The sequence below is a fragment of the Amaranthus tricolor genome, chromosome 7, assembly GCF_026212465.1.
Source record: "Amaranthus tricolor cultivar Red isolate AtriRed21 chromosome 7, ASM2621246v1, whole genome shotgun sequence".
In the NCBI taxonomy this organism is placed as follows: domain Eukaryota; kingdom Viridiplantae; phylum Streptophyta; class Magnoliopsida; order Caryophyllales; family Amaranthaceae; genus Amaranthus; species Amaranthus tricolor.
In genome coordinates, this window is record NC_080053.1 from 4,629,649 (window position 1) to 4,656,094 (window position 26,446).

The 26,446-nt window shown below is 32.2% G+C and overlaps 2 protein-coding genes across 2 annotated transcripts; one reads left to right on the forward strand and one right to left on the reverse strand.

Annotated features, from left to right (window-relative positions):
- Positions 1 to 61: 61 nt before the first annotated feature.
- LOC130818874 (uncharacterized) lies at positions 62 to 8,268 on the forward strand. The gene is made up of 2 exons (XM_057685127.1): positions 62 to 1,411; positions 7,872 to 8,268. The coding sequence occupies exons 1-2, from the start codon at positions 201 to 203 to the stop codon at positions 7,981 to 7,983; spliced, it is 1,323 nt and encodes a 440-aa protein (XP_057541110.1). The 5' UTR covers positions 62 to 200; the 3' UTR covers positions 7,984 to 8,268.
- Positions 8,269 to 10,219: 1,951 nt separating this feature from the next.
- Positions 10,220 to 20,553, reverse strand: LOC130818876 (uncharacterized). The gene is made up of 8 exons (XM_057685128.1): positions 19,889 to 20,553; positions 13,505 to 13,652; positions 13,247 to 13,397; positions 12,949 to 13,074; positions 12,766 to 12,846; positions 12,094 to 12,286; positions 11,741 to 12,011; positions 10,220 to 11,405 (listed from the first exon to the last, which is right to left on the reverse strand). The coding sequence occupies exons 1-8, from the start codon at positions 20,087 to 20,089 to the stop codon at positions 11,155 to 11,157; spliced, it is 1,422 nt and encodes a 473-aa protein (XP_057541111.1). The 5' UTR covers positions 20,090 to 20,553; the 3' UTR covers positions 10,220 to 11,154.
- Positions 20,554 to 26,446: the final 5,893 nt, after the last annotated feature.

Consider the following 26,446-nt stretch of genomic DNA (forward strand, 5'->3'; position numbering starts at 1 on the left):
AAGACTTAAAATAAGGAGTACACTAGTTCACCCCAAATAAAATGGTTTTACCGTCACAACAATTTATTATCCTATTTTTCTAGCCGTGTTTCCTCGTCCTATTCTCCTTATCACGCCTCACCCCATTTTGCAATTCTCTTTGTTTCAAAATATTCAGAAACTAAACCCTAATTTCTGATCTCCATTGTCGATCACCAGCCATGTCTGTTACTGCCGGTGTTGCTGCAACTAGCGACACTGTAATCGCCATTAGAGAGAAGCTTCGAGGTAAAATCAGCCAAACTAAAGTCAAGCGATATTGGCCTGGAAAAGCTCCAGAATGGGCTGATGAAGCCGAAGAAGACGATGATCTTCGCACTTCATCTCGTCGACATAATCTAGAACAAGCTTTTCCGGTGAATGATGATCCATCTTTTGCTCGTTCAGATGACCCTCGTCTTCGTAGGTTGGCGGAGAATCGAGCGGAGAATCGGGAAGAAATTCGTGCTGATCACCGGAGAATCCGGCAAGCGGAGATTGTGTCTACTGTCGAGGAAGAAAATCGTGCGGAAGAAGATGCTGAGGAGGAAGATGAGGATGCCTTGGAGGAGAGAAGGAGAAGAATAAAGGAGAAATTATTGCAGAGAAGGCAAGAAGAGGAGAGAGAGTTAGCTCCTGTTGAGGAAGAAGATGAAGAAGCTGAAGAAGAAGAGGAATCAGAGGAAGAAGAATCGGAGTATGAGACAGATTCCGAGGAGGAGGAGATGAATCGGCGAGCTTTAGCGAAGCCAATTTTTGTGCCGAAGCAGGAAAGAGAAACGATTGCAGAGAGGGAAAGGTTGGAATTGGAGGAACAAGCATTGGAGGAGGCTGTGAAGCGGAGGCTCGAGGAACGAAAACTGGAAACTAAACAGATTGTGGTGGAGAAGATTAGAGAAGCTGAGGAGATACAGAAGAATCTAGAAGCTGATGCAGATGTTGCTGATGTTGATACTGATGATGAATTGAATGAAGCTGAAGAGTATGAGAGTTGGAAAGCGAGGGAAATAGCGAGAATTAAGAGAGATAGGGATGATAGAGAGGCCATGTTGAAGGAGAAAGAGGAGATTGAAAGGGTTAGGAATATGACCGAGGAAGAGAGAAGAGAATGGGAGCGGAAGAACCCTAAGAATACACCTGCACAGAAGCAAAAATGGAGGTTTATGCAGAAGTATTATCATAAGGGTGCTTTCTTTCAGTCTGAATCTGATGATAGAGCTGGGACTGCTGGGGGAGATGACATTTTCCGGCGTGATTTTTCGGCTCCTACTGGGGAGGATAAACTTGATAAGACGATTTTGCCTAAAGTTATGCAAGTTAAACACTTTGGAAGAAGTGGCAGGACTAAATGGACTCATCTTGTTAATGAGGATACCACTGATTGGAACAACCCGTATGTTTCTTAATCATTGTTTCTTTTTTTCTTTTTTTTTTCTTTTTTTTTGGGTACTTCAGTACTTGTCCTGTGGTATGTGTTTGAACTATTGTGTGTTTCTTTTGATTTATTGTTTTAGCAAATGTGTTCATTGTGGGTGGGGGTTGGAGGTGAAGTAAGGGGATGTTATGTTGCTAGAAGCAAAAAAGTAGGAAAGTTTTTCTTTGAGTTGTGATTGCTGGAGACTTATTTTGGTCAATTTATGATCTTTGGATATGAAGCTTGTAGCTTTGTTGCTGAAATACTGTAGAGAGGGTTGGTGTTTGAGTTCTAGTGCTGTAAATCGGACCATAGTTATGCAATTTTAAATTGTTTGGGCTTTGTGGCGAACGTATTGTGTTCTTTGTGTGAGTAAGCTTGTCGTGCACATTGTGATTGTGGGAGAGGGTCCAACAACAATGTCAAAGCATAATTCAACAATTTGGGGAGATGGTTGTTATGAGAAAACTTCTGTTCAATGCTATGAATGCATTGCATCCTTATGTGAGATTAAGCTTTACTTGAAACATGTTTTGAATCTGAAGGCAGCAAGAAGTCTTCCAAGAGTTCCTGTTTGGTGTTTTTTCCTGGAGGGGGATTGGTTGTGTTTGATAAATATTTTCTCTTCTGAGAGATGTGTAGTTTCCCTATATTTTTTTTGGTTCACTGGCATTGGATAGCTATTAAGTCTTTGAATTTTAATGGGTGATGATATGTCACTTGTCCTTTTTATTTTTATTTATATTTTCTAGCCATTTGGTTACTCTCTGCTAGAGCTGTTGATCGGGTCAAAAAGTAAATGTGCTGGGGGTGGAATAAAGTGTGTCTAGACTTGACCCCACCCAACCAGCTAATAAACATTCATCCAATGATCATTTAGTCCGACTTTGTTTCTCGTTGGATTGACCCGCTTATATATAATAGTGTCATATGAAAAAATAAAAAGATAATGTCATATGGCAAACATTACAGATGCCACCCTTCACATCAAAGCGCGGTAGTGACCCGGTTAATGATTCATTTAAAAGTGACCCGACCCTTGACCCGTCGGGTCGACCATCCCATTAAACACTCTGCTCTTGTACTTTTCGAATGCGCTCAATTAGGATTAGATTTGTAGAAGTATGAACAACTCGTGTATAAGACCGTCTCACTGTTAGACAATTCAAATTGACTCTTTTAAACAACTAAAGTGAGTGTTTTAATATCCAATGTGTCGATTTTAACATCTAAGTATCTTGTTAAACATTAAACAATTGGTTATTTTAAGTTCAAAAGTAGATGTTTTAATTAACGTTGGACTATTTATCTTGAACTTAGGATTGTCTCATGGTGAGACCGTCTTAAATGAGAATTTGTGTATAAGTATTGATAGTACGGTACTGTAAGGAGATTTTTGGAGGATATGTACCATATTGGTTGCTGGGCATTGAGTAAAATAGTGCAAGAGTGAAATAGAAGTTGAAAATTTTGATAAATTGATAAATATATATGCATTACCTAATAACCGTGATAGTTAATTTTGAGGTGAATATGAAAATCTTTTGTCCTAGAGAGTATGTTAGAGCTTGGTTAGAGGTGCGGTATGAGATTTGGAAGCACGTTGCTCAATGGTTTACGATGGCCATTGTTATTCATCAACTTAGTCTGGGATGTGACAGAATTAATCATGTTGCTAGTTATTATAGAGTTCTTGTTGCCTTGCTTTAGCACATGAAGAGAGTGAATTTGCCACCTTGCTTGGAAGGTGGCACATCTTTTCCGTTTGGACTGTGTTTGTCTTGGTTGGAGTTTATTTGTATATCTTCTATTTTTTGGTAAGTAATAAAAAGTTTATTTACCAAAAATAAAAATACTTTTGAGGGGAAGATTGAAGGAAAAATGTGAAGAACTAATTTTGTACACAAGGAAGAATAAGCCAACAATTAGCATCACTATGCTGAATGAAGCCTATGAAATATGTCAATTGCCATTGAAAGATAAAAACAAATACAAGATTTGAAAGGGAGGGAAATCAGCTTCGGGCAATCATTTACTGGTTTTAATGTCATTGCTCAAGTACCGATAGTTTCTCCAAGAGGAAGAGAAAGGGTCTATGGAGAGAGAAAGAGTTTTTCAAACTAGAGCCTCTATGACCACAAAAAGTGGTTTCCCATCTATCGTTTATGTTTTGACAAATATGGTTACAGGTTGTTTTATAAAACAAATTTTCCAAATGTGTTTTGCTTAAACCATAGTTACATTGAATGTGGAACATAGCTACGTTCTGTGATCCTGGAACGTCCGTCCTAATCACCACGAAATGCGACCCAAATCGCTCAAGGTGACGTCCCCGTGTAGAAGAACTTTTGTTAAAAGGTATTTTGGTTGAATTTACAAATTAAAGAATAAAAGAGGAGAGAGAAAACAAGATGAGATGTAGAAACCTAAAAAAATTCACTTAAAAACAATTTCCTTAAGAAAAAAGAATCATTTTAATTTAATTATGTTTTCAAATATATTTTTTATACATAATATGTCTTGACCAAATCGTTCTCGAGTCAGTCTAGGTTGCGTTCCTTGTTCTCGTTCCTGTGCCCTTTTCCAAACCAAATGTCGTTCCAGGTAACAATGGCTTAAAATTCTCTTAAAATAAATGGAAACTATGAAAACAAAAATGATACCAAACACATCCTTAGGTTGAGAAGAGGATAGGGGCGGAAGGAGGAAGTATGGGTTTTTTGCTCAATTTGGGGATTTGTGATTTTAAGGAGGAAAGGAAAACATCATTAAAAGAAATATCTAAAAATTTCATCTTTGGGTGGTGAGATTTTATGTATCTCACATTCTAATTAGTATTTAAAATTTACACGTTTTGGCCACTTATCCGATGAAAGTAAAATAAATTATAAAAATGGATTGTGTGCTCTCCCTTCACTCCTTTTATTGTCTTTATCATGCATCTACTTTTTCTTTCTCTTTTCGTTTTTTTTTCTTATACCTTCAAAAAATTGACCATAATTTTGTCTTGGTCCTTTTTTGTCCTCTTCTTGGCTCCAACTGTGAGGACAATAAGACAAAGTTGGTCCTCGAATTGAGACATTTATCATTGATTCAATTACTATAGCTAATTAATTTGTCGCCATAATTTAGTAGTTTTGTTGCTATATGAAACAAGAGTTGGTAAAGGTTTCAATTTGGAGAATGTAGAGAAAATGAAGCTAAGACTTAAAGTCAATAATCTACTTTAACAACTTTTAGATAAATTTCTTTTGTGCTATTAAGAAAACAAAAGGAGAGAGAATGAAAAAGAAATCAGAAGGAGAGGGAGCATGGGAGGGAGGACGAAGAAGACGAAAGGTGAGGGAGGAAGGAGAAAAACAAAGATGAAGGGAAAAGGAAGTTAATAACAAAAAAATGTAATCATTCACTTCCACACATCTGCATTTACGTGCTTTAGCAAGTTATCATGCATCTAAATACTTAATATATATTTTGTTCGCTAATATATTCGAGCTTCAAGGTAGAATCCTAAACCTATCAATGGAAGGCAATGAGGTTTCATACTCACAATGAAGTGTCGAGGCTCTTAATCATGAAGGAGAGGTGGCGAGTCAAAAGCCATAGTTCATGCTCTTGTTTCTCATCTTCTCTCCGCAATGACACTGTATTGTTTTTTCCCTTTCAATTTTTCTGTCTTCTTTCTTACTACATATGGGACATTGGTGCTCTTTCCTTTTCTCTCTTCTATTCAATGCGCTACTTTTTTTCATCTAATCTATCTTTCTCATTTGTCTTCTCCTTTGGAAATATGTTTTTCTTCTTTTCAAATATATCTTTAACACCTCTACTCTCAAGGGTATTTTTCTTATAAAATTTTGCCTTTTGGCCTACAGTAGTATATTAGCATCATATTCACATGTTTATCCTTTTCCATGCGTGTTAAGGAAGAAATTATTCATCATATCTTTGAGGTAAAAATAAATCTAATAAAATGAAATTCCGTAGCTATGATTTTTGATTTTGAGCTCAATGATGTAGGTGTGCTAGTGAGTCAAAGTAGCTCACAAGCTACTCAAGCTCAGCTTTACTCGAAAGCTTGTAAATAGTTTTGATAACTTTTTGCCATTACATTTTGTATAAATTATATTTTAAATTTTTAGTTAACTGTAAATTTTTCTTATAAAACATTTTACTTTCTCAATTGTTTTTTTTGACAAGAAAGAACTAATTATTCTTTTTGAAATAATAACAAGCTCAGCTTTACTCGAAAGCTTGTAAATAGTTTTGATAACTTTTTGCCATTACATTTTGTATAAATTATATTTTAAATTTTTAGTTAACTGTAAATTTTTCTTATAAAACATTTTACTTTCTCAATTGTTTTTTTTGACAAGAAAGAACTAATTATTCTTTTTGAAATAATAATTCAAGTCCATCCTCGATCTCAAATTGAGCCTCGAGCCATGTTGATTTCACGATTAGGTTTTCTGAGCTCGAGTTGTGCCTAATTTTTTGATATCGTGAATTTCTGAGACAAACTCCAACTATGCTTGATGGTTTCCAAGTTGAGGGGAGCTTGGTCTTAGTTTGTCTTGTTAACACCCCTAATTTAGGTAACCATACTCCAGCGTAATGTGGTAGTTTGTTGAAGGCCTCAATGCTAAGATTCTAATTTAATTGATATTTTAATGTCCGATTTGATGAGCTTCTTTTGATACTTTGAAGTTGTTTGAATGAGGGTGATTGTGATGATGATAATTAGCGTGAGTTGTTTTTTTTGTTACGTTCAAATCAGCCTTAATATGAGGGTTGCATTCTGCTGGTTTTTTTGATTAACTTCCTTAGTACTCTACTCTACACTTGCATTGTAATTGTTTTCCTAACATCTGTATGGGGTTATTAGTAGTGGTTTCATTGTTTTTGGAGGTGGTAATTGGTGGTAGTCCGGTGATGTGGGCGGAGGTTCTGTTAGTGTTCTGTGGATTTTGGTGTTTACAGCTGAGATGTGGCAGTGCTGTAGTGGTTAGTTCTGGGATTCTGGTAATGGTGGTGACTACGGGTGTTCAATGGACCAGGGCCCCATTTTGAGCCTTTATCCGACCCGTTTTTAGAAGGGCTTTGTAAGGGACGGGCCCAAAACGGGCTATACTATAACTAAAATGAAGCGGATTAAAAGGGCTCAATAAGGGCCGAAAACAGGCCTTTGTAAATAGCATAATTAATGTATAATTTAAATATTATAAATGACAATATCAATAAAATTAATATTTTTTCAATTGATAAATGGGGATTAAAATAATTTTTAGTAAAAATGGGCCAGGTTCGGTTGGGCCGGGCTTTTAAAGGGCCCTTATCCGGCCTGGCCCATATTTACTTAAGCCCGGCCCAGCTCTTATTTGGCCCATTGAACACCCCTAGTGGTGACTCACGAGGGCTGTGATAGTGATAGTGGAGTTGATGATAATTGTCTTGTTGACACTTAGTCCAAGTAATTAGTTTCCCTAAACCATTTTTAAGTGCAAAAATGGACCACATGACCACTAATACTTGGTAATCTTGCTCATGGGTGGTAATGTTTTTGCTAAACTAAATGGGGTCGAACAAATTAAAATGAAGGGAGTAGTCGATAGTTCTTGGTGATCTTGCTTATGAGGGTAATTTTGTTTGCCGAGTTTTTTACTAACTTGGTAGAAATATGATTAATGGAGGTTATACAACCGTAGGACCAACGTGCTTAGCTTAGCTTCTCTGTTTGCTATAGTTTGGCATGAATTTAGCTTCTCTGAAATCAATGTCATATACATTGTTATTTGTCCTCCTACTTTGTGCAAGTATGTGCTGTCCTCCTACTATAGGCTGAAATGATCTGATACTCAATTGGACTATGCCTAGTATCTGCAGATTAAAAATTCCACGAATGCCAATGGAGTAAATACTTCATTGGAATCATAGCCCTATTTCCCATGGTTTTTGTTATCTTAATCCTTTAGCTGATCCCAGATTGTTGTGACTAAGGCCCTGTTATGTTGCTCTTGCCCTTGTTCAGTCCAGGTGAGGTAGTAGAAGTCAGGCAATTTTATGGGATGTTGAAACTCAAGTATGAGGATAGACATTTTGTGTTTGTTATTTCTATTGCAAATTCTATGAATCGTTTGAGTTCTCCATGTCTATCACCCTCATATATTGCATGCTTTTTTTTAATTTTTTGAATTTTTGGTTTCCGGTGACTCGTGAAATGTACAGTACAAGTCTTGTACAAACACTTGTTTTATGGTAACATACGATGTGGCGCCTTATATGAGGCCAATCACATGGGTGTTGCCTTTGGTACACTTCATGTTTTTTCTTTTCCCTATCATCCCACCTCATTGCATTGAGTGTGATGTCTAGTTCTAGTGTACTCGATACTTTACTCATCGGGACTTATGTATTGATGTTAAATTTTCTCACTATACAGGTGGACGTTCAATGATCCTTTAAGGCAAAAATATAATGCAAAAATGGCAGGCATGAACAAACCGATTGCAAAACCTAAAGGAAGCCGGAAATTGAAGGACTGGGGGCAGTAATTCAATTTGAAACAGAAATCTGATTGTGAAAGGTCTCCAAAACCCTTTCTTTTTATTTGAAGGAGAAATATAAAGCTCATATCAGATGGGAAGCATTAATCTTATTTAATTGTACAACGAACGAATTACATGTATGAATATATAGCAGTTCAGTAGCAATTTCTATAAGCTAATATTTACTTCATATGATTGCTTTGTTTAGTGTACTCAAACGTCTTCATCTATTTGGCTCATTATCGATGCTGGCTACGTTTTTTTGTAGTTTGCTGTTACCAAGCCTAAAAATCTTCAACCTGGACTATTTCCGGGGCAAATCTTTTGGTTTTAGTCTTGAGCTCCAGATTTCCGTGAATGTGTGAAGTTCAAGGCCGGTACATTTGATACACTAGAAAGCTGACTGTTCATTGGGCAATATTTTTCATCCAATAATAACGAAACATGCTCCGAAAGTGACTTTTTATTGCTTGTTGGTGACTAATAAAAGCTCTTTAAAGATGATAAAATAAAGGGAAGTTTGAAAAGAAAACTCTTCAGTGGTTCGTCATGATAATGAGAATGAAAATTTGTATAGTTTTGGTTGAAAAATCTCATGCTTCTTTGATGGCCATGCTTGTTTAATTTTAATCATCTCATTTAATTTAAAAAAATTGTGATTAAAGTTTCATGATCATGAGAATGACATGAAATCTTTAATGAAATTTTAAACTATATATCATTCCCATTTGGTCGTTACCACCGTTTAGCATCACTAACTAAACGAACATTAGGTGGTTTTTTTTTCCCAAAACTCAACATTATGTTAGTTTTTAAAGTGCCTGTCTTTAGTGCAGCTTTGTCTGATTGGTAATTGAATTATTGAAATGTGTAAATTGAAAAACATCACTGCCATTGAGCTCGGTATTCTCCCTGAAGTTGGAAATTGCAGCAGTTTGACCTTGCAAACAATAATTTCGTCATGGTTTTGCCTAAGGAGGCTGTCTCAGTTTGTGACATTTAAGTTATTCAAATTTGAGAAAGTCATCTATTTGGGTGATCTAATGTTTTAATGCTTCTAATAATAATTTACCGCCTTTGTTTGCTTAAATGATGAATAATTGTGGTTTAAATTTGAATACGTAAAGGTGGAATTTGATATTTTATACAAAAAACCATACAATGTATGAAATAAATGTAAAATATACAAACGATGATTACTTAACTTTTTAAATTTTAATCCGTGATCATTCTTCAATGTTACAATCTTGAAATATCGGATTGTACATGATAAGAAATTCAATTGTTTGTTTTGAATATACTTAAAGTCGTTATGTAGTCGTTCTAAGAACTTTTCATATTATTATATTTCCACCGCTTAATGCTTTGGATAAGAAACTTAAAAATTGTAATGAGAATAAAATTAAGCACATAACAATTCTGAGCATTAGAAAAAGTTGCGAACAAATTATGAACTTGTAAATACATGAATACCTTATAATAATTCATTGGAAAATTATAAGTATTTTTAGAGTTTTTTATGGAGAAATTACAAGTATTTTGTTAATACATTGTATCAATCCATGTCCATAAGATGACATTTATTCATCAATCTGTTCAATCACATTTTAATTGATTCAAACAACAATCACATTCTATAGCAATTAAGTGTCCAAGATAAATAACAATAATAACAATTAGTCAAAGATCATCTCATGCTGAGACCTCTTTTAATAGCTTGACCCAACGAAATTTATTTTTTAAAAAAAATGGATTAAGAGGGAAAATCTAAAATCTAAAATAATAAAAAAAAATTACAACAAAACTTAAAAAACATGTTTTAAAACTGTAAAAGATCAAATTCAATTTTAGAACAAAAAAGAATCTTACTCTTTCTAAGATTTTCTCCTCTCCCATATTTCTCTTAATTCAATTTTCTCCTTTGTTGTTGGTGATTTCTTATCAAGATTTAGATTTTCTTGTTTTAGCAATATTGAGTTTTTTTTTTTCATCCCAATTGCAGAGTCAGTTAATAAATCTTTGAATTAACATGTTGTTAATGTTGAAGAACAATAGAAAGAGGAAGCAGCACAATGAAGATGCAAAGAACAAAACATCAAATGAGGGTATGATTTGATCTTTGTCATCGTCTTTACGATTTGATGTGGTTGTATTTATTAAATGGAGTTTGTTAAATTACAACTATCATTACGTTGCTTCCAGAAAAGGTTGTAAAATACCAAATTCAGAGAGGATATGATGATGATTCATATGATTGACATGGCCAAATAATTACATGTTGTATACTGTTATCAACAACAAATTATCTTTTGTTAATTTTTTTGCTTTAAACATTAGAATATTATCTTCCTTTGTTCGCTGCTAGTAATGGTAAAGAAAGTAAAATTTTTTTCTTTTATTTGCTATTAGTAACAGCAAATAAAATAATCTTAGACTCAGACATACACTTAAAATTAAAATTTTCCGAATTTTATTTTGAGATTTTTTTAAAAAACGGAGTTTATTCTATTCAATTTTTCTAAAGAGTGTGGTATGATGTATTTGGGATATCCGGATATGCTTTACATAGATTCCGTTTGCCGTTCACAATAACAAATATAATTGCCAGGGCAGGCAAAATAATGCTTCAATTTCATTACACAACTTGAACAATTAGTTACAATCACAATTAGATTAGACGAGCTTACATTATATCTAGATGCTTCGAGACTTCGAGTAGAAGCACAAGAGGTAGGCCACTCGAAAAATCAAATAAAATTAAATAAAATAAAAAGGGATAAAAAGGTAAAGCAATGGTAGAATCACTCTAATGGTAAAAGTATAGGGATACATTAAAATTGACACATGATCGAGGTACCCAAAGAACAACCTTCCAAATTTGGAGGCGAACAAATTAATGGGGTAAGAAGATACAACGCTTACACTATGTTTGGATAACAACTTTGGAGAGAAAAGAAAGAAAACGAAAGGAAAGGGAGGGAAGGAAAAGGAAGGTAAATACCTCTTATTTGTTTAGGGGGAAGGGAAGGGAAGGGAAAGGTAGAGAAATGACCGTTTTCCCTTTAAATCTTTCAACTTTGGAAATGCCTCCCATTTTATGATCCAAACAAGATACCTCTCTTCCCTACAAATCCCTCCCTTTTCTTTCCCTCTATTTCCTTTTATCCAAACATAGCCTTAGTTTGACCATACATGAACAAGGCCATGCCTGTTTCCAGTATATATCTCATTGCGCTCTTCATCGTAGAAAAGAGCGGTGATGTCTTCCAAAGCTTCTGCAGGCGTGCTTGTAATTCTTGAAGCTTTGATTCGCTTCTTTAAAGACCTACTGCTACAACTGCAATCATCTTCCAAATTTGAGCAGTTATCTGCTTTTATTTTTGCAAGACATTTTCCAGTCAAGATGTTACTCACATTAATTGAACCAGCTGCATCATGGATAAAAATCATCATTAGACCCATCTCAAGATAGATCATGAACACAAAGCCATCTAAACAACTCATTGTATAAACAGAACAGAAAAAACTTAAATAAAGCCAATTCAGCAAGTCCTAAGGCATTTATGGGAATTCTCATGAGAGCTTATTGGAGCAAAAATTGAAATGAATCAGTGTCCAATAGTTTAGCACGCCTGAACAACATGCACAAGCTAAAGTTTATCGCGATAGGGGATAGATAAATGTATATAGTAATATAGGCAAATACTCTGGCAGAAAACTTTCAATAGAAGTATAACTCAACAAAAAAGATTTTAAGTTGTACCATTTCCTTCGGACAGGGGATCATCAGAATCAGCTTTGCAGTAAGAAATAATAAGATCTTGATCACTAGTGATATATATGTTGTTGGTGTTGCAGTCTGGATGCCACAAGAGATGGTCCTCGAAGGAAGTGACTAACTCACCACGGAAGTTCCACACAGCCACTGTTCTATTTCTAAAAGTCAAGAATAATTGGTTCTCGTAAAGAAAAATAAATGCAGATGGGGTCATAAAGTCACTTTTACTAACTTCTGTTAGCTCTGAGTTGCGAACCTGTAAAAGGCAGCATACAGGTCATCAGTTATTAGCAATGGGTGCTAAAACAAAATCCTGGGAAGATGAGTCAGATTTTTACATCAAGAATCTGAAGATTCTCATTTTCTTGCTTGACAAGAAGCTTTTCATTGAATTGCTCAATGAAGTCCACCTTTTTATTACGATGGATGAGGTGATTGAATGATTTCAGAACAGTACCATCTTCGATTGATAGTATTTTCAATGGGACATGGCCGGTGCTTTTGGTAAATATCAGTAGCATGATTCCGGGGCTGTTTAGAAGGAAAAAGACAAAGGTGAAGATTTAATACAGCAGACAACACTAAAACTTTGTCAACTACAAATGCAGAAGGAAATCAACTATCTTAAAAAATAAAATCCAACACAATTCGGCGCTGCATGGAAGATCAAGCTTTTAATTTTCTTCTCAAGCAAATACTTTTCTCACCCATTGGAAGGTAGGCAAAAATAGATAATTTAAGAAATATAGTAAATCAATGGACTATGAATAGAGCTACCCTAAGCACTAACATAACTAAACAAAGGCAACCAAAAGGTAAAAAGCTTGGATTATTCATCCATCAATAAGCAGATCTTGTAAAGGACTATAACTGATAGGCACAATAACAGAGAACAGGAACTGGCACATCACAATATAAGTTGCCAGAGTCATCAAATCATGACACACGGGTCAGAAGATTGCACCGAAAAGAAAAAAGAGCATGGGAAGGTAAAGAAAAGGAAATGGCACCTGATCTTAATCTCTTGAACATTTTTGTCAGAAATACAATACAACATTGTATAGTTCTTCAAATCAAATACCTTGTAAACACTGAATATGTAGAGCACATCAGAATGTAACACAGAGCATTAAGGTCCATAGAAAAAACAAAAAAAAAAAAAACATAACTAAAAAAAAATCACCAACAAGTACCTGTCCTGAGCAGAATACGTGAGAACCTTTCCATTTACATCATCAAACTCTACAAAACCAGGCCACTTCAGTGACTCAGACTCAAAAAGAGCAAACCCAGCATCTGGTTTTCCTCTCTTTATGTATCTGGATAATTTCAGCAAATCATCATGAATAATAAGTAGGATGATTGAAAAGATTTGCTCATTTTATCGCTCACAGGAACACAATTTCAGCAAAAGATCTAAAGACAACAACAATACTAAACCTAAATCCCAAAATATTGGAGTCAGCTAAAGAGATAAAAGAAATTACGCACTCAATCCTTGTCGTTCTGCATTTCAACGAACTGAAATTATCAGAAGCATATACAGAAACTGTGATAAGGGAATCATTATTTTTATTGTAGAATAAACTTCTTATGACTTCATCTGGACTGACATTCAGAAAGCATATTCTCTGGTTACTTTCTGCAAATCACAAATACCATTTGAGCCCAAATCAGCCGTCAAACATAGAGTTATATTACTGGGATAAAATGCATTATACAGCTGATTACATGATTCCAGCCACTGACCTCGACTAAATGCAGCACAAATGCCCGACTGAGCAAGAGCAAAGACAATGTCATGTGCTGCAACAAGTTCTATGATTTTCGACCTCTTCCTAAGGAAAGGCAATATTGTTGGGCAATGTTCTTTAGGATCATGTGTATCAAACTCTTCCTGTGTTAAAAGGTAGCACAGACATAAACAAACTGATCACTTCATTCTATAAAAAACAAAAACTTCAGTAGAGAATCACAAAGCATGATTTGAGAACATGAAGTCACTAAGGAGCACATGCATTATCAATTCTTGATGAAGAGACCCGAGTATGGGTGACTAACACAGGTGTGGATTCAAGTGTCAAACTCATCAAGTTTGACTCATAAAGACACGGGAGACCATTCTTGAAGGGTCCAATACTTAAATTTGACTCGAATGTTAATAAAAAGTGTTAATGTAGTTAGCTAAAACGAATGCCAAAGCCTTATTCCAACCATATGAAGGAGGCAACATGAACTAAATCAAATCAATGAGGGAACTCTACTTTGTTTATTTATCTCATAAATTTCACTTACTCATTCTATTTATAGGGGTTTTAGCAACTAGCTTTTATAATTGGCTTTTTTGTCACCTTTTGCCTTTTTGTTTGGTCAAACATCGAAAAAAGTATGGTATTGAATTCTTATATTCTTATATTCTTTTTCGCTCATGTCTTCTAAGTCATTTTCCATTCTCGTCTTATTTTTAAATCTATTGAATTCCAACTTTCTGCCTTCATTACCAATTTGTTGATATTCTATCTTTGCACATGCTCAAATCATTTTAAACAACTCATCCATCGAAGCATTTGCATTTTCGCTACTCCCATCTTCCTACTATGATTCTATTTAAAAGTTCAACATTCTAATTCATATAGCAGCAGTGGTCTAGTGATTGTTCAATAAAAAATGTCATTTAACTTTAAAGATACACCTCGATTACATAATATTCCCTCCTACTCACCGAAATTGGGACATTTACTTTTTAGCACTATTCACTTATTACTCTTAATTTGTAATTTATTCTTAATATATAAATAAAAACATATTCAAGTGAGATCTTATTTGATTTATTTCAATGCAAAGATATTTATTTCCACTTTTTATGATGGTTCATTTGGTATAATAAGTGAATGAATAGCGTGAAAAAGTAAATGTCCCATTTTTAGTGAATAGGAGGGAGTATTCATGTAGCTACTCTCCATTTTTACCACTCACCATAGTGCAAAAAACAAGGCGTCCTCACTACTCTGAAAGATGCACCCAAGGTATTAGAAGCATCCACTTAAAGCGATTTCTTTTCTCTTCTAGCTTTAAAATGCTTCTCCTTGTCTCGCTTATGCAAAAGTTATAATCCATGTACTATGTCTTTCTCCAATTTAATTTGAATTCTCATGACGCCAACTCTTGTCACTGTCATTCTAACTTAGATTTACCCTTTTCGGCCCTCTCTAGTCTCATCTACAAAAGCAATGTCTACAGCAAATATCATGCATCAAGGCACGTCTTCTAGTGTCAATCAATTTACCTCGTCTAATACCACTGCAAAAAAGGAACTTAGGGTCGAGCCTTGATGAAGGTAAATTGTAATTGGAAATCCTTTTTAGCCTCTCCACATGTCATAAATTTCATCTTACTTCTCAATACATATCTTGTACAATATTAATGTATTTTTGGAAATACCTTTCTTTGTCATTGCACGCAAAAGTACTATTATTGGTATCTTATCGTATGTTTTTTCCAAATCAGTAAAAACTATATGCAAGTCTCGTTTTCTAGCCCTATAATACTCCATTATTTGTCTCATAAGATGAAAGTTTCCATTGTAGATCTCCCAAACATGAATCCGAATTGATTCTACGATATGAAGGTATATCTTTTCATATTTATCTCTATCACTCATTCTCATAACTTCACAGTATGGCTCATGAATTTTATTACTCCATAGTTGGAGTAATTTTGGTTATTTCCATTATTCTTGTAATACGCACTAGAGTACTTCTCCAATCATTAAGCATCTTGTTTGTCCTCCAAATTTTGTTAAATAGATCAGTTAGATCTAACACCAATATAGAGTTTTTATATGTTGGATTTGCATAAGCATAACACCTAAATTTTTCATCTTAGGCACATACCAATGGCATATTATATTTATCCTTCATACAAAAGCTATATCCTCATACCTTCATCATTTAAGTACACAATTGTAACACATCATTGGCTAATCACTCATCCATTATAATATCAACTTCATTTCTCTTCTTATCTTAGATTGTTTGCATTATTTCACAATTATTGTGGCTCTCTTACCTTTACATTAACAAATTTCATCTTTTAGAAGGAAATTATTTTTACGTTCTTTTTTAACATCTACAAACTCTCAGGAAAAAAATGTCAGCATTCTAAATGTACTACTAGGAAAAAATATTCAAAGAAAGAAGAATCCGTAAAAAGAAAATTGTTTCAATAGAGTGTCAAGAGCCAACTAAAGTAATTACATCTTTTCCCTTCACCCTTCCATGTAAAAACATAAGGCATCCTATCCCTTAACAATTATCTCCGTTATTACTCAAATCAAGATTCAATTCGACACACGAGATGAGGATGAGGAATGCAAACTAGACTAACTCGTGGTGATTTGGGAAGGACGTTCCGAGGTCGCAAAGCGTGGCTACGTCGCACGTTCCACGCTTCCATGCCTCTCTCGAAACATTCTTCTTTTACTTATTTTATGTCTCCTTTGTTGCAACAATCTTTTCTCCTTTACATTGACCTTTTTTCTCCTTCCTCATACACTTAATGGCCAAGTTAAACAGAAATAGAGATCAACCTAATTATTAACTAGTATTTCCAACAAACACAAAATGACTAACAAAAATGATTTCAAACTTCAAGAAAATCAAAATTTTAAGTTAAGAAGCTTGGGTCACCACATCTCAACTCATTACGTAGGTAATGATACAATCAAGGGGTTGTTGCTTATAACTAGTTAGTTCTAATTTATTCTTTGTAAATGAATCATTCTCCATTAAATAAGCCATCTTTAAATGATGGCAATAATGATTTACAAGGAATAAAATCACAAGACTAGTCAAAAGTTGCAACAATTTACCTTTTCTTAGGGGTAACATCCCTAAAAAAAACGGCTTAGACTATTTGGTGGGTCATGAGTGAATATGTACCACTAGATTATTACTATACCCTACTAGTTGATTTGTTAGAATTCATGCAATTAAGACCAAAAAATGTTAAATTAAGGTTAACAACACACCTTCAAATATTGCACTAATCAACACATTGTAGATGTCATAGTGAAAAATATTGTATGTATCACCGTATCAGAATCATATCATTTAAGTTTTTAAGGAACTGGAACTGAATATAGACGAAGATAACAAAAAGTCATATAGTGCCTTGTTATTGCAAAAAAAACAATGACACCGCATTTTTGATATATTGTCGATGCAAATAGGAAACGAGATATAGTAAAGTGACATAGCCAATCCAATAATCTAAATGTTTCTACTCTAAAAGTAAATACAAGTGTAGCAATTTTTTGCACTACTCTAGTTGAAGCAGTGAAACTCAAGCGACAAACAAAAATAGAAGTAGCATCATAGTCTCAATCAATCAAAAACCAAAAAAAAATGGAATCTACATATAGCGTGATCAAAGGAAAAAAAACTCATTCACGAATGTGTTTGCGGAATCGATCATAGTGTTGCAGAATTGGTGTAGTGTTGAGGAAAATGGAATTAAAAGTTGCGACAACTCTCAAAACATAACGAGGAAGTTTTTATTCCATGAGCGTGAACGAAAGTCAACAAGGAAAAGATATGATTTTCCAACATTCCTTATACTAATTGAAACTCACTACAAATCCCTTAATTCAGAATCACGAGTAAACAGCCTCATAACACAAATCTAAATATTTACATGAGCCTCTTAACATGACTATGATCTTGGCATTCAATGTCAAATGCATCTCCAAAGAATACCAAGTTTCACAAACCAAGATTTATTTCACAACAACTTTATATCTAATCAAATAGCATAACCATGTTATTTTACGGAATCATCTAGGAAACCTCAATGACAGACTTAAAACCAAGTCCTGATAAGTGGCAATCAACTATCTCACTTTATAGCTTAGTTTTAAAAGGTGCATGGCGCACCGAGGCGCAAATATTCTTTGAGCGTAGGCACATTGAGCTTTTTGTAGGTGAGGTAAATTGTTTTGCTCAAAAGATTATAAACAATTCTCGAAAGTATTTGATGCTTAAAATAATATGATATTCATATTATAATTGCTTCAAAAATCTAAAAGCATCCATTATCATTGTGCTAATCTAATAATATAGTGCCAAATATTACAAAAGGATACCTAAATTTACATTTTAGAGCAATATGTCTAATTGTTCTCCAACAAGTTTTTACAACAAAATTATGAGAGAAATAATACAAACCATAAGAGAATAAAATGAAAAATCTAAAAGACATGATAAATACAAGGGGGAATTGAAAAAGAAAAATGAAAAAAAAAATTAAAGAAAAAGATAACAAAAGGTGTAAAGACATCTTATTGAAGAAAAGAAATTTAAAAAAAGAAAAATTAGAAGGCCGAAAATATAAAGAAATATAAAAGAAGAAAAAAGATGAAGATTCTAAGAGAAAAACAAAAATAATGAAAACGCAAAGAAAGATGATAGAAAAAGAAATTTTAAAACATATTGTACCTAATCGTGTGGAGGCCAAGGGAGAAAGGTCCACTGTAAGTGAAGCTTAATTTTTTCCCTTTACTTTCTCTCTTTGTAAACAAGAGCAAATCCATCCTAATTTTCCTTCTCTCTTCAAAGATTACAACTTTTTAATATAATTGTTATATGACCAATTACTAATAAAGATTTTCTTTCATTAAAACCAATATCTGATAAAGCGCAAAAAGTGCAAGGTGCAAAAGACACACAAAAGCTGCACCTTTTGTATATTGCCTACTCTATACTAATAAAGTGATTTTTCTAAATCGTACATGCAAGGCACGCCTAGGCTCCCTGAGACACGCTTTGTAAAACTAAGCTTTATAACTTCATCTCCTTAGCCCTTAGTAAATAAATGTTTATAAAGTTTTCAAATCTTTAGAGAAATACTTTTCCTCAAAGAGCTTTCTCTTTAGCTTTTCAAAGTATGTAGCTAGGTAGATACAACTATCTTCCACTTCAAGCAAGCAAACACTTGTAGCTCCACAAAAACAAATACCACAAACCAACATTATTACTCAACAATAAAAGTCAAGAATCAAGATCCAATAATTTTCAAACTATACACGTGGCACCTACTGCAGTGAACTTTACTAGGACCAGAAACTAAACCTTAAAAGATCAAACCAAAAGTGGAAATATAAGTTTAGACATAGTCATACAAGTCCTTACAAGTTTGAATAATGGGTACCTAAAAACTAAAATAAACATATATAATGAATTAAGTGACCTCAAATTGTTGAGACAGTGGAAGAAAAAAAGAAGAGAATCCACCCTTAATCAAGGACTAGTTCCTAAAATATATAATGGTTCCTAAAGTCATTTAAAGGTTGCATTTTCTATAGCAATATTTCAATGTTATGAACAACTGATCCTTGTCATCTCAAGAAAATTTACACTTCTAAACCTTCAAAAGTTGCTCCCTCTTTATTAAGGAAGCATGCAGAAAAATTTGTTTCCAAGCAACATTCTAAACAAATTCCAATGCTCTTCAATAAGAGAGTGATATTCACAGCAAAATATGAAAAACGAAATGGAAGGAGTTTCAATAATATATTTTCACAAAATTTATTCTTGTCCATTAACACTTGGAAAGGTGATATTAGATGATATTAGATGGAAATGAAAATTTGGGGGAAAATGTGAGAATAAGAACTTCATTACTATGAAATTGAAGAAACACAATTCATCAAAATTAATACTAAAACACATCCTCATTAATACCATTTAATAGAAATAACCAAACCTGGCCGTATAGGATCAATCTACCCATACTTCATTCCAGACTATAATACTAAATTACAACTGGCACAATATTATTGTTAACTCTGAAATTTACTCTTACCATCTATCGAAAGACATGCACCCTAATGTGAAAGAATAAAACTTCCCTTCACTAAACCCGCGATGTTAGTTCAATCGAATCAAATAAATCCCACAAACCCTAAATCATCAAATCAAGTATTGTAAAACCCGGTTACTAAATTAGGCTTACGAATCAATATAGTTTCAGTATGATAATAAGGTTAAATGCATATCAATAAGTGACATGCAAAAGGCAAAAACAGCAGCAGAGCAAGCCTAATTTCCTATAACATCGACAAAAAACAACACTAACCTGCAAGCGAATATGACGAAAACGTTCTTGAGCATCGGTCATACTAAAAGCGCGACCCCTTTTAGAGCAAATTTCTCTCCTTTGAAGTTTCCTAAAGCTGTTTACAAACCCATCAACACATCCACGAGGGCGTTTCCTGGCTATGACCCGACGAAGTTTACATGGTCGAGGACTCGCTGATATTCTTCTTCCGTCCATCATCAAACTTTGTCTCAGTTCGATTTGATTGCAGATTCACAAATTTTGAAGTTTTAAAAATTAAAACTCATTTCTAGGTAACCAATTGAAACCCTAGAGGGTTTTTGAGTTAATTAGAAGGAGAAAAGGGGGTGGGGTTTTGGAACAGAAAAACCCCTTTAAAGGATCTGAGATTATTCTACTTCTCTTCTCTATCTCTCTAAAGGATGGAGTTTTTTCATGTTACAGTGAAAAGGGCGTCGCTTTGTGTCTCTTTCTCTCTCTATCGCCAATTTCTCTCAAGAGAGGAAGAGAAAGGGGGTTGGTGTTGGTGTTGGTGTTGGTGTTGGTGTTAGTGTTGGTGTTGGTGGTGGACGATGAAAGATGGTAAGGTTGATCACATCTAGAGTGCGTTTGATAATAGGGAATTTAGGTTAGGAATTGGGATTTTGGATTAGACGGTAAAGTTTCATATAATTTCTGATTTGGTCGGTCTATAAAAAAAAAAAATGTAAAGTAAAAATATATATTAAATTTTTACAAAAACTTGGATTAGACTGCCTTATTTTAAAATGGTCATTATGGGTCGGCCCATGAACGTGCATCTAACAGACTCACTCCCTTTCTCTTATTTTTTCAGACTTTCATAATTAAAACTTCCTCTTCTTTCTTTTTCCATTTTATTTCCTTTCTTGATTATTGTCGTTTCTTTCTCTTCTTTCCTTCTCCATTTTATTTCATTTCTTGATTCTTGTTATTTTTATTTCTTCCTCTTTTATGATTGCTGATTCTTAGGATAGAAGATTAATGAAGATTACAATAATTTAGGATTGAAGATTGTCGATACTTATCATTTTTTTAAACACGTTCATATATATATATATATATATATATATATATATATATATATATATATATATATATATATATATATATATATATATATATATATATATATATATATATATGTTTGTAAATAGTCCAAATTGAATATGTTAAGAGTTAAATTATGATATATAAATTAACAATTTATGTTTTATAATTTAAATCAATTTTGAACGTATAAGCTTCAATTATCGTTTTAAAAATAAGTATTCAAAGTCTATAAAGATATTGTATAGGTTTTAGTTCAAATTAAATATGTTAATAGTTAAATTATAACGTATAATTTCACAATAATATTTTACTAGGTATTTACCCGTGCCAAGCACGAAATATAAGTATTTTTTTGCATAAAAGTACTAGATTACTAAAAAGTACTTTATATACTCCATATGTTTTCATTTGTTTTTCCCATTCATTTTTTACGCAGATCCCATATAATATTAAAAGTTAAAAACTTTTAATTGTGAGTTTTTAAAAATTTTAAAAATTTTATTTTCTTAGAAAATATATATTGTGAATAATTTATCAAGATCTCACATAAATATGTTTTTTCATATAGATCAATGAGAAATTATAATTAAAGTTGACAAATATAAAAATTTTATTTGGGAAGAACATATGAAAACATAGGAAATACTTCTACTTAATAATTAAAAAAGAGCATATATTACTAATATAAACTTAAATTTTCTTTTAAAAAGTGACAAATAAATATGAGTAACAGAAAAAATCAAAATAAATAAATTTTATTCATAATTCTTAACAATTTATGATAAATAATAAATAATGAAATTAACAACAATAAAAAGAAAATAATAGTAAGAGTTATACCGTTAATAAATTAACCTTTAAAAAATTCATGCTTTACTTAGTTATACCCTATCAATAAAATCATATAAATCATACTATAGCCAAAATCGAAGTCAAAATTTGTAAAATTATTCTCAAATAGAACATATTTCGAAATTAGGTCAAATTTAATTACCATTAGATCATACTATAATGTCAGTGTTCATACGCATAATGTTATTTTTGTTTTTAAAGGAAAAATCATCAAATTAACAATATTATGTTTTAGACGAAATTAAATTTTTATAAGAGAGTGACATATGTATCATTCTAATTTCTATCCCTTATATAAAACTCTAGCAAAGTATGACACTCTTTTTAAATCTTTAACCCATATGACCATATCCATAACACGCACGTTGTTATATAAGGCACTCTTACTATAAAACGCACTCTATATATTGGGTAAATAGCGCAATTAATAACAATATATAAATATGGATATAATTGGCTCATTATTTTGATATCGTTTTACCAAGAGTAACTACATCTATACACGTACAATTGATAACCCATTTCTATAGTTCTTATTTTGGCTAACTTAGATTTTTTAACTTTGGTGAGATGTTATATTGTTTAAGTATTTTTATAATTTGATTGTACAACTACGATTAAAAATCAATAGATGATGAAAAACAATATAGATGACAATTAGTATTGATCTCATTATATGTAATTTATACTTTTATAAAACATTTAACACAAGCTTATCTAACAGAAAAAAATTAACACAATCTAGCAAATATCAAACATACCCGGTTCTGAGGGATAATTAACTTGTAGATCAAAATATATTATCATTTTTGATGAAAAATTATAATTTAAGTGCAATTAGATTGTATGTCTAGTAAATTACAATTAAATTCAAATTTATAGTTTAAAAAATTAGAAAATTAGTCTGATAAAAAAATCACAAGCTTAGAAATAATTGTAAATTTTATTAATGAATACTGATTATAATGATGATATAAATATCCAATGTAGCTTTTGATTGGAAAACAACTCTTGTAGAAATTATAGACAAAGACAAAATTTGACTTACTTTAGATTATGGATACTCAAAGAAAATTATCAACCAAATAAAGGATTTTTTTTTGTTGAAGGAGATAAGTAGACACTACAAATAACCATCGAATTAGCGACAACGTATTTCGTCGCCATTTGATAGCTAAACGGTCAAAAAGTAGGCCGGGCGACGGATTGGCGACGGGAAGCGAGGTGGTCGCTATTTCTTTCGTCGCTAATCTTAAAGTGGACGCCTTTTCCTCGCCATTTTTTCAGAAACAGAGGGCGACCAAATTGCAACCAGAAGCTCGTCGCCACATTGGCGACCAATATTCTCCTAGCCGTTTGGTCGCCTTCCGGCGACCAACATTTCGTAGCTGTTTCGTCGCCAAGCTGGCGAGCACGTTTTCCTAGCTGTTTGGTCACCTCTTTTTTTAATTAATATATATATATATATATATATATATATATATATATATATATATATATATATATATATATATATATATATATATATATATATATATATATATATATATATATATATTATTTGTTGTAATATTAAGATAAATATATATACACATAAAACAAGTAAATAAAAATAAAAAGCTGGAAATATATATAAAATTAAAATTTATGTACAAAGTCACAAAAAGTACATATATTTAATTATTCATTTGGAGGAGGGGGTTGATACAAATTGAGATGGGATTGAATGAATTTCAAAAAAGAGTTCTCGTTCTCTTTGAATTTGTTCAGTTTGCCTTTGGTAAGTCTCATAGGCAGTCTGAACATTTCCCATTTGCACCGCTTTCCATAATTGATTATTGAACTCTATTTGTCGTGCTTCTTGTAAATATTTCGTAGGCTGTAGCTCTTTGACTTTTCGATTGTTCTTGAAATATTAAAAAAAACGATTTAAGACTAAATATGAATATAAGAAAAATCTGGAAAATATTAGCATTAAAGATGTTTCAAAAATGCCATTATTCGAAAATATAAAAAAAAACATAAAAATATGTCGAAAACATCAAAAACTGGGGCAAAAAAATAACATTAAACAAAATAATAACATTACATCAATAATAAATTATAATAAACACTAACCTTTCAGTAACAAGATGAGAATTTTAGAGTTGGAAAGAAAGATAAGAGAATATAGAGAATGAGATTAATGGATGAAAAGAAAATTCAGAGTTGGAAAGAAAGATAAGAGAATAAATAGAGAATAAATGAAGATAGAGTCGTAGGAAATGAGAAATGAGGGCAAAGCATGGGTTTTATAATCAGCAACTGGCGACCGACTACGTGGTCGTTCGTTGGTCGCCATCTGCAACGACATGACAGGAGGTTTGACTTTCTGGAGTTGGCGACCGAACTGCTGGTCGCTGGTCCGTCGCTGTTCCTCGGAAAGGAAAAAAGTTTGCGTGCTGCAGTAAGGAAAAATTTGGCTGCGGTAAGGAAAAAAGTTTGCGTCGCTGTTCCTGGTCGCTAAATATTTTTTTAAAAATTTTAAAAATACAAGCTTTTAGCGACCATTTAGCGACCACTATATTGGTCGCTAAATATTTTTTAAAAAAATTTAAAAAATAAAAGCTTTTGGCGACGGCTTGGCGACCACATGTCCCGTCGCTAATTTGCTTTTTCATTTGGCGACGTAGCTTTCCCTCGCCTGGCCGTCGCCACTGGCGACCAACGATCTCCGTCGCTATTTTTCCATCGCTATTTCGATAGTTATTTGTAGTGAGAAATTATAACCCATTTACTTATGTAAATGACCCCATTTTTTAGGTAATAACAATAGTTTTAATAACCTGAATTAGAATAGGTAATAGATATTGGTAATAATAATATTTTTCATAATAATAAAATAGGTAATTGAAAATTATTTCCTTACCTGAATTAGAATGATTTAAAAGCATAATTTTTAATAACATGATCTCTATACTTATTTAAAGACTTGTGCTTTCTCGTATATTATTTCATATTAATAAGTGAGACAATCATATTTTCTGAGATTTTACACAATTAATAACATTAAATAAAGTAAGAGTCAATTGACAAACTTATGAGACAGTCAATTTACATAGTTGTAATATAAATTATTAGTAATAATTAGTATTGTCCAATTAGTACTTACCACAATTAAATCTAAATGATTTAAGACGAAAATTTTTAGACAGAAATTTGTCCAATTTAGTTTGATAATTGACAGCATTAATTAGTAATTAGCAATTAGTATATATCCCGTGCAATGCACGAATATGTTAGTTTATCAAGTTATATAAAAAAATTTACTGAATATAATTGTTTATTTTTCAAAACTAACCATTATATTGATTATTAGTAAATAGATTCTATTTCACTGATTAAAATAATTTTTACTAATAAAAATAATTTTTACGAATAGTGATTTTTCTTTCCAAAATGAACTGATTAATCTTAATATATATTTAATTTAAGGTTTACTAAACAGAGGCTACATTATTGTGCAAACATTATGTCAAACTTCCTTTTATGAAATGAATATACGGTATACTCATATACAGACACTTTATTTATGGCATGCTCAAAATATATACTTCTATAATTTTTTTTTTATCAATTTATCATTGTAATATTATTCTAGATAAGATTCTAGTTATTATTTTGTAAATATTGAAGTTAGTTGAATAATTAAGTTGACGAATTTTTTGACGTTACATAATTTAAGAGTTTTTAATTATAAGGTTATTTATAATTAACAACTATTTTATAATTTAATTATTTTTATATCATAAATAAGGTATAATTAATAGTTTACTCATTTAATTTACTAAATTCAAAGTTACCCAAATTTTTTTTTCTTAAAAAAGTGTATTTAAAAAATTCAAGGTTCTAGAATTGACTTTTTTCTTAATATTATTGTTCATTAAGAAATAAAGTTTAATTAAAACTTAAAGTATTCATATTTAATTACTTGAAATTTAAGAGGAAAAACATGACGTATAAAAGTGATATGTATCATTATTCTTTTATTGTTTTGGTAGAATAATTTAGTCAAATTTTAAAACTAACCATTATATTGATCATAACTATATTTTACTAACAAAACGTTTATCTAATTTACTTTGACATTTGACAACAATAATTAAGGTAAATTAACTTTGAAAAAAAACTGATACTGATTACATTAAAATGGTAATTACATTTAAAAAGAAAAAATTAAAAAATTAAAAACCTTATGACTTCATCAAGATATTGAGCGGGAAAAAATGTGCTGTAGCAATGTCAAGTGGCAGATTCTCTTATTGTTTTAGAGAATAGTATGATAATTTAACTCAATTTTGAACTTATAATCTTTAATTATTGTTTTAAAAATAAGTATTCAAATTGTATAGATATATTGTATAGCCTTTAATTCAAATTTAATATGTTAATAGTAAAATTGTGACACATAAAGTGATAGTTGATGTTTTATAATCTAACTTGATTTTGAACTTATAATCTTTAATTATCGATTTAAAGATAAGTATACAGATTGAGAATAGAGTTATTGTAACACATTAAGTTCAAATTGAATATGTTAGAATTAAAAATGTGATTTATAAATTGACATTAAATCCTCATCTACATCTCTTCGTAATGTCTGTAAAGTCATTT

Bases quoted from the DNA above. Each gene is read 5' to 3' on its own strand.
- LOC130818874 (XM_057685127.1), top strand. From the start codon at position 201: ATGTCTGTTACTGCCGGTGTTGCTGCAACTAGCGACACTGTAATCGCC. The intron at 1,412-7,871 runs GTATGTTTCTTA...CTCACTATACAG, and splicing joins ACCACTGATTGGAACAACCC to GTGGACGTTCAATGATCCTT.
- LOC130818876 (XM_057685128.1), bottom strand. From the start codon at position 20,089: ATGATGGACGGAAGAAGAATATCAGCGAGTCCTCGACCATGTAAACTT. The intron at 13,653-19,888 runs GTTAGTGTTGTT...CTTTTAACACAG, and splicing joins TTCGTCATATTCGCTTGCAG to GAAGAGTTTGATACACATGA. The intron at 12,847-12,948 runs GTACTTGTTGGT...CTACATATTCAG, and splicing joins ACGTATTCTGCTCAGGACAG to TGTTTACAAGGTATTTGATT.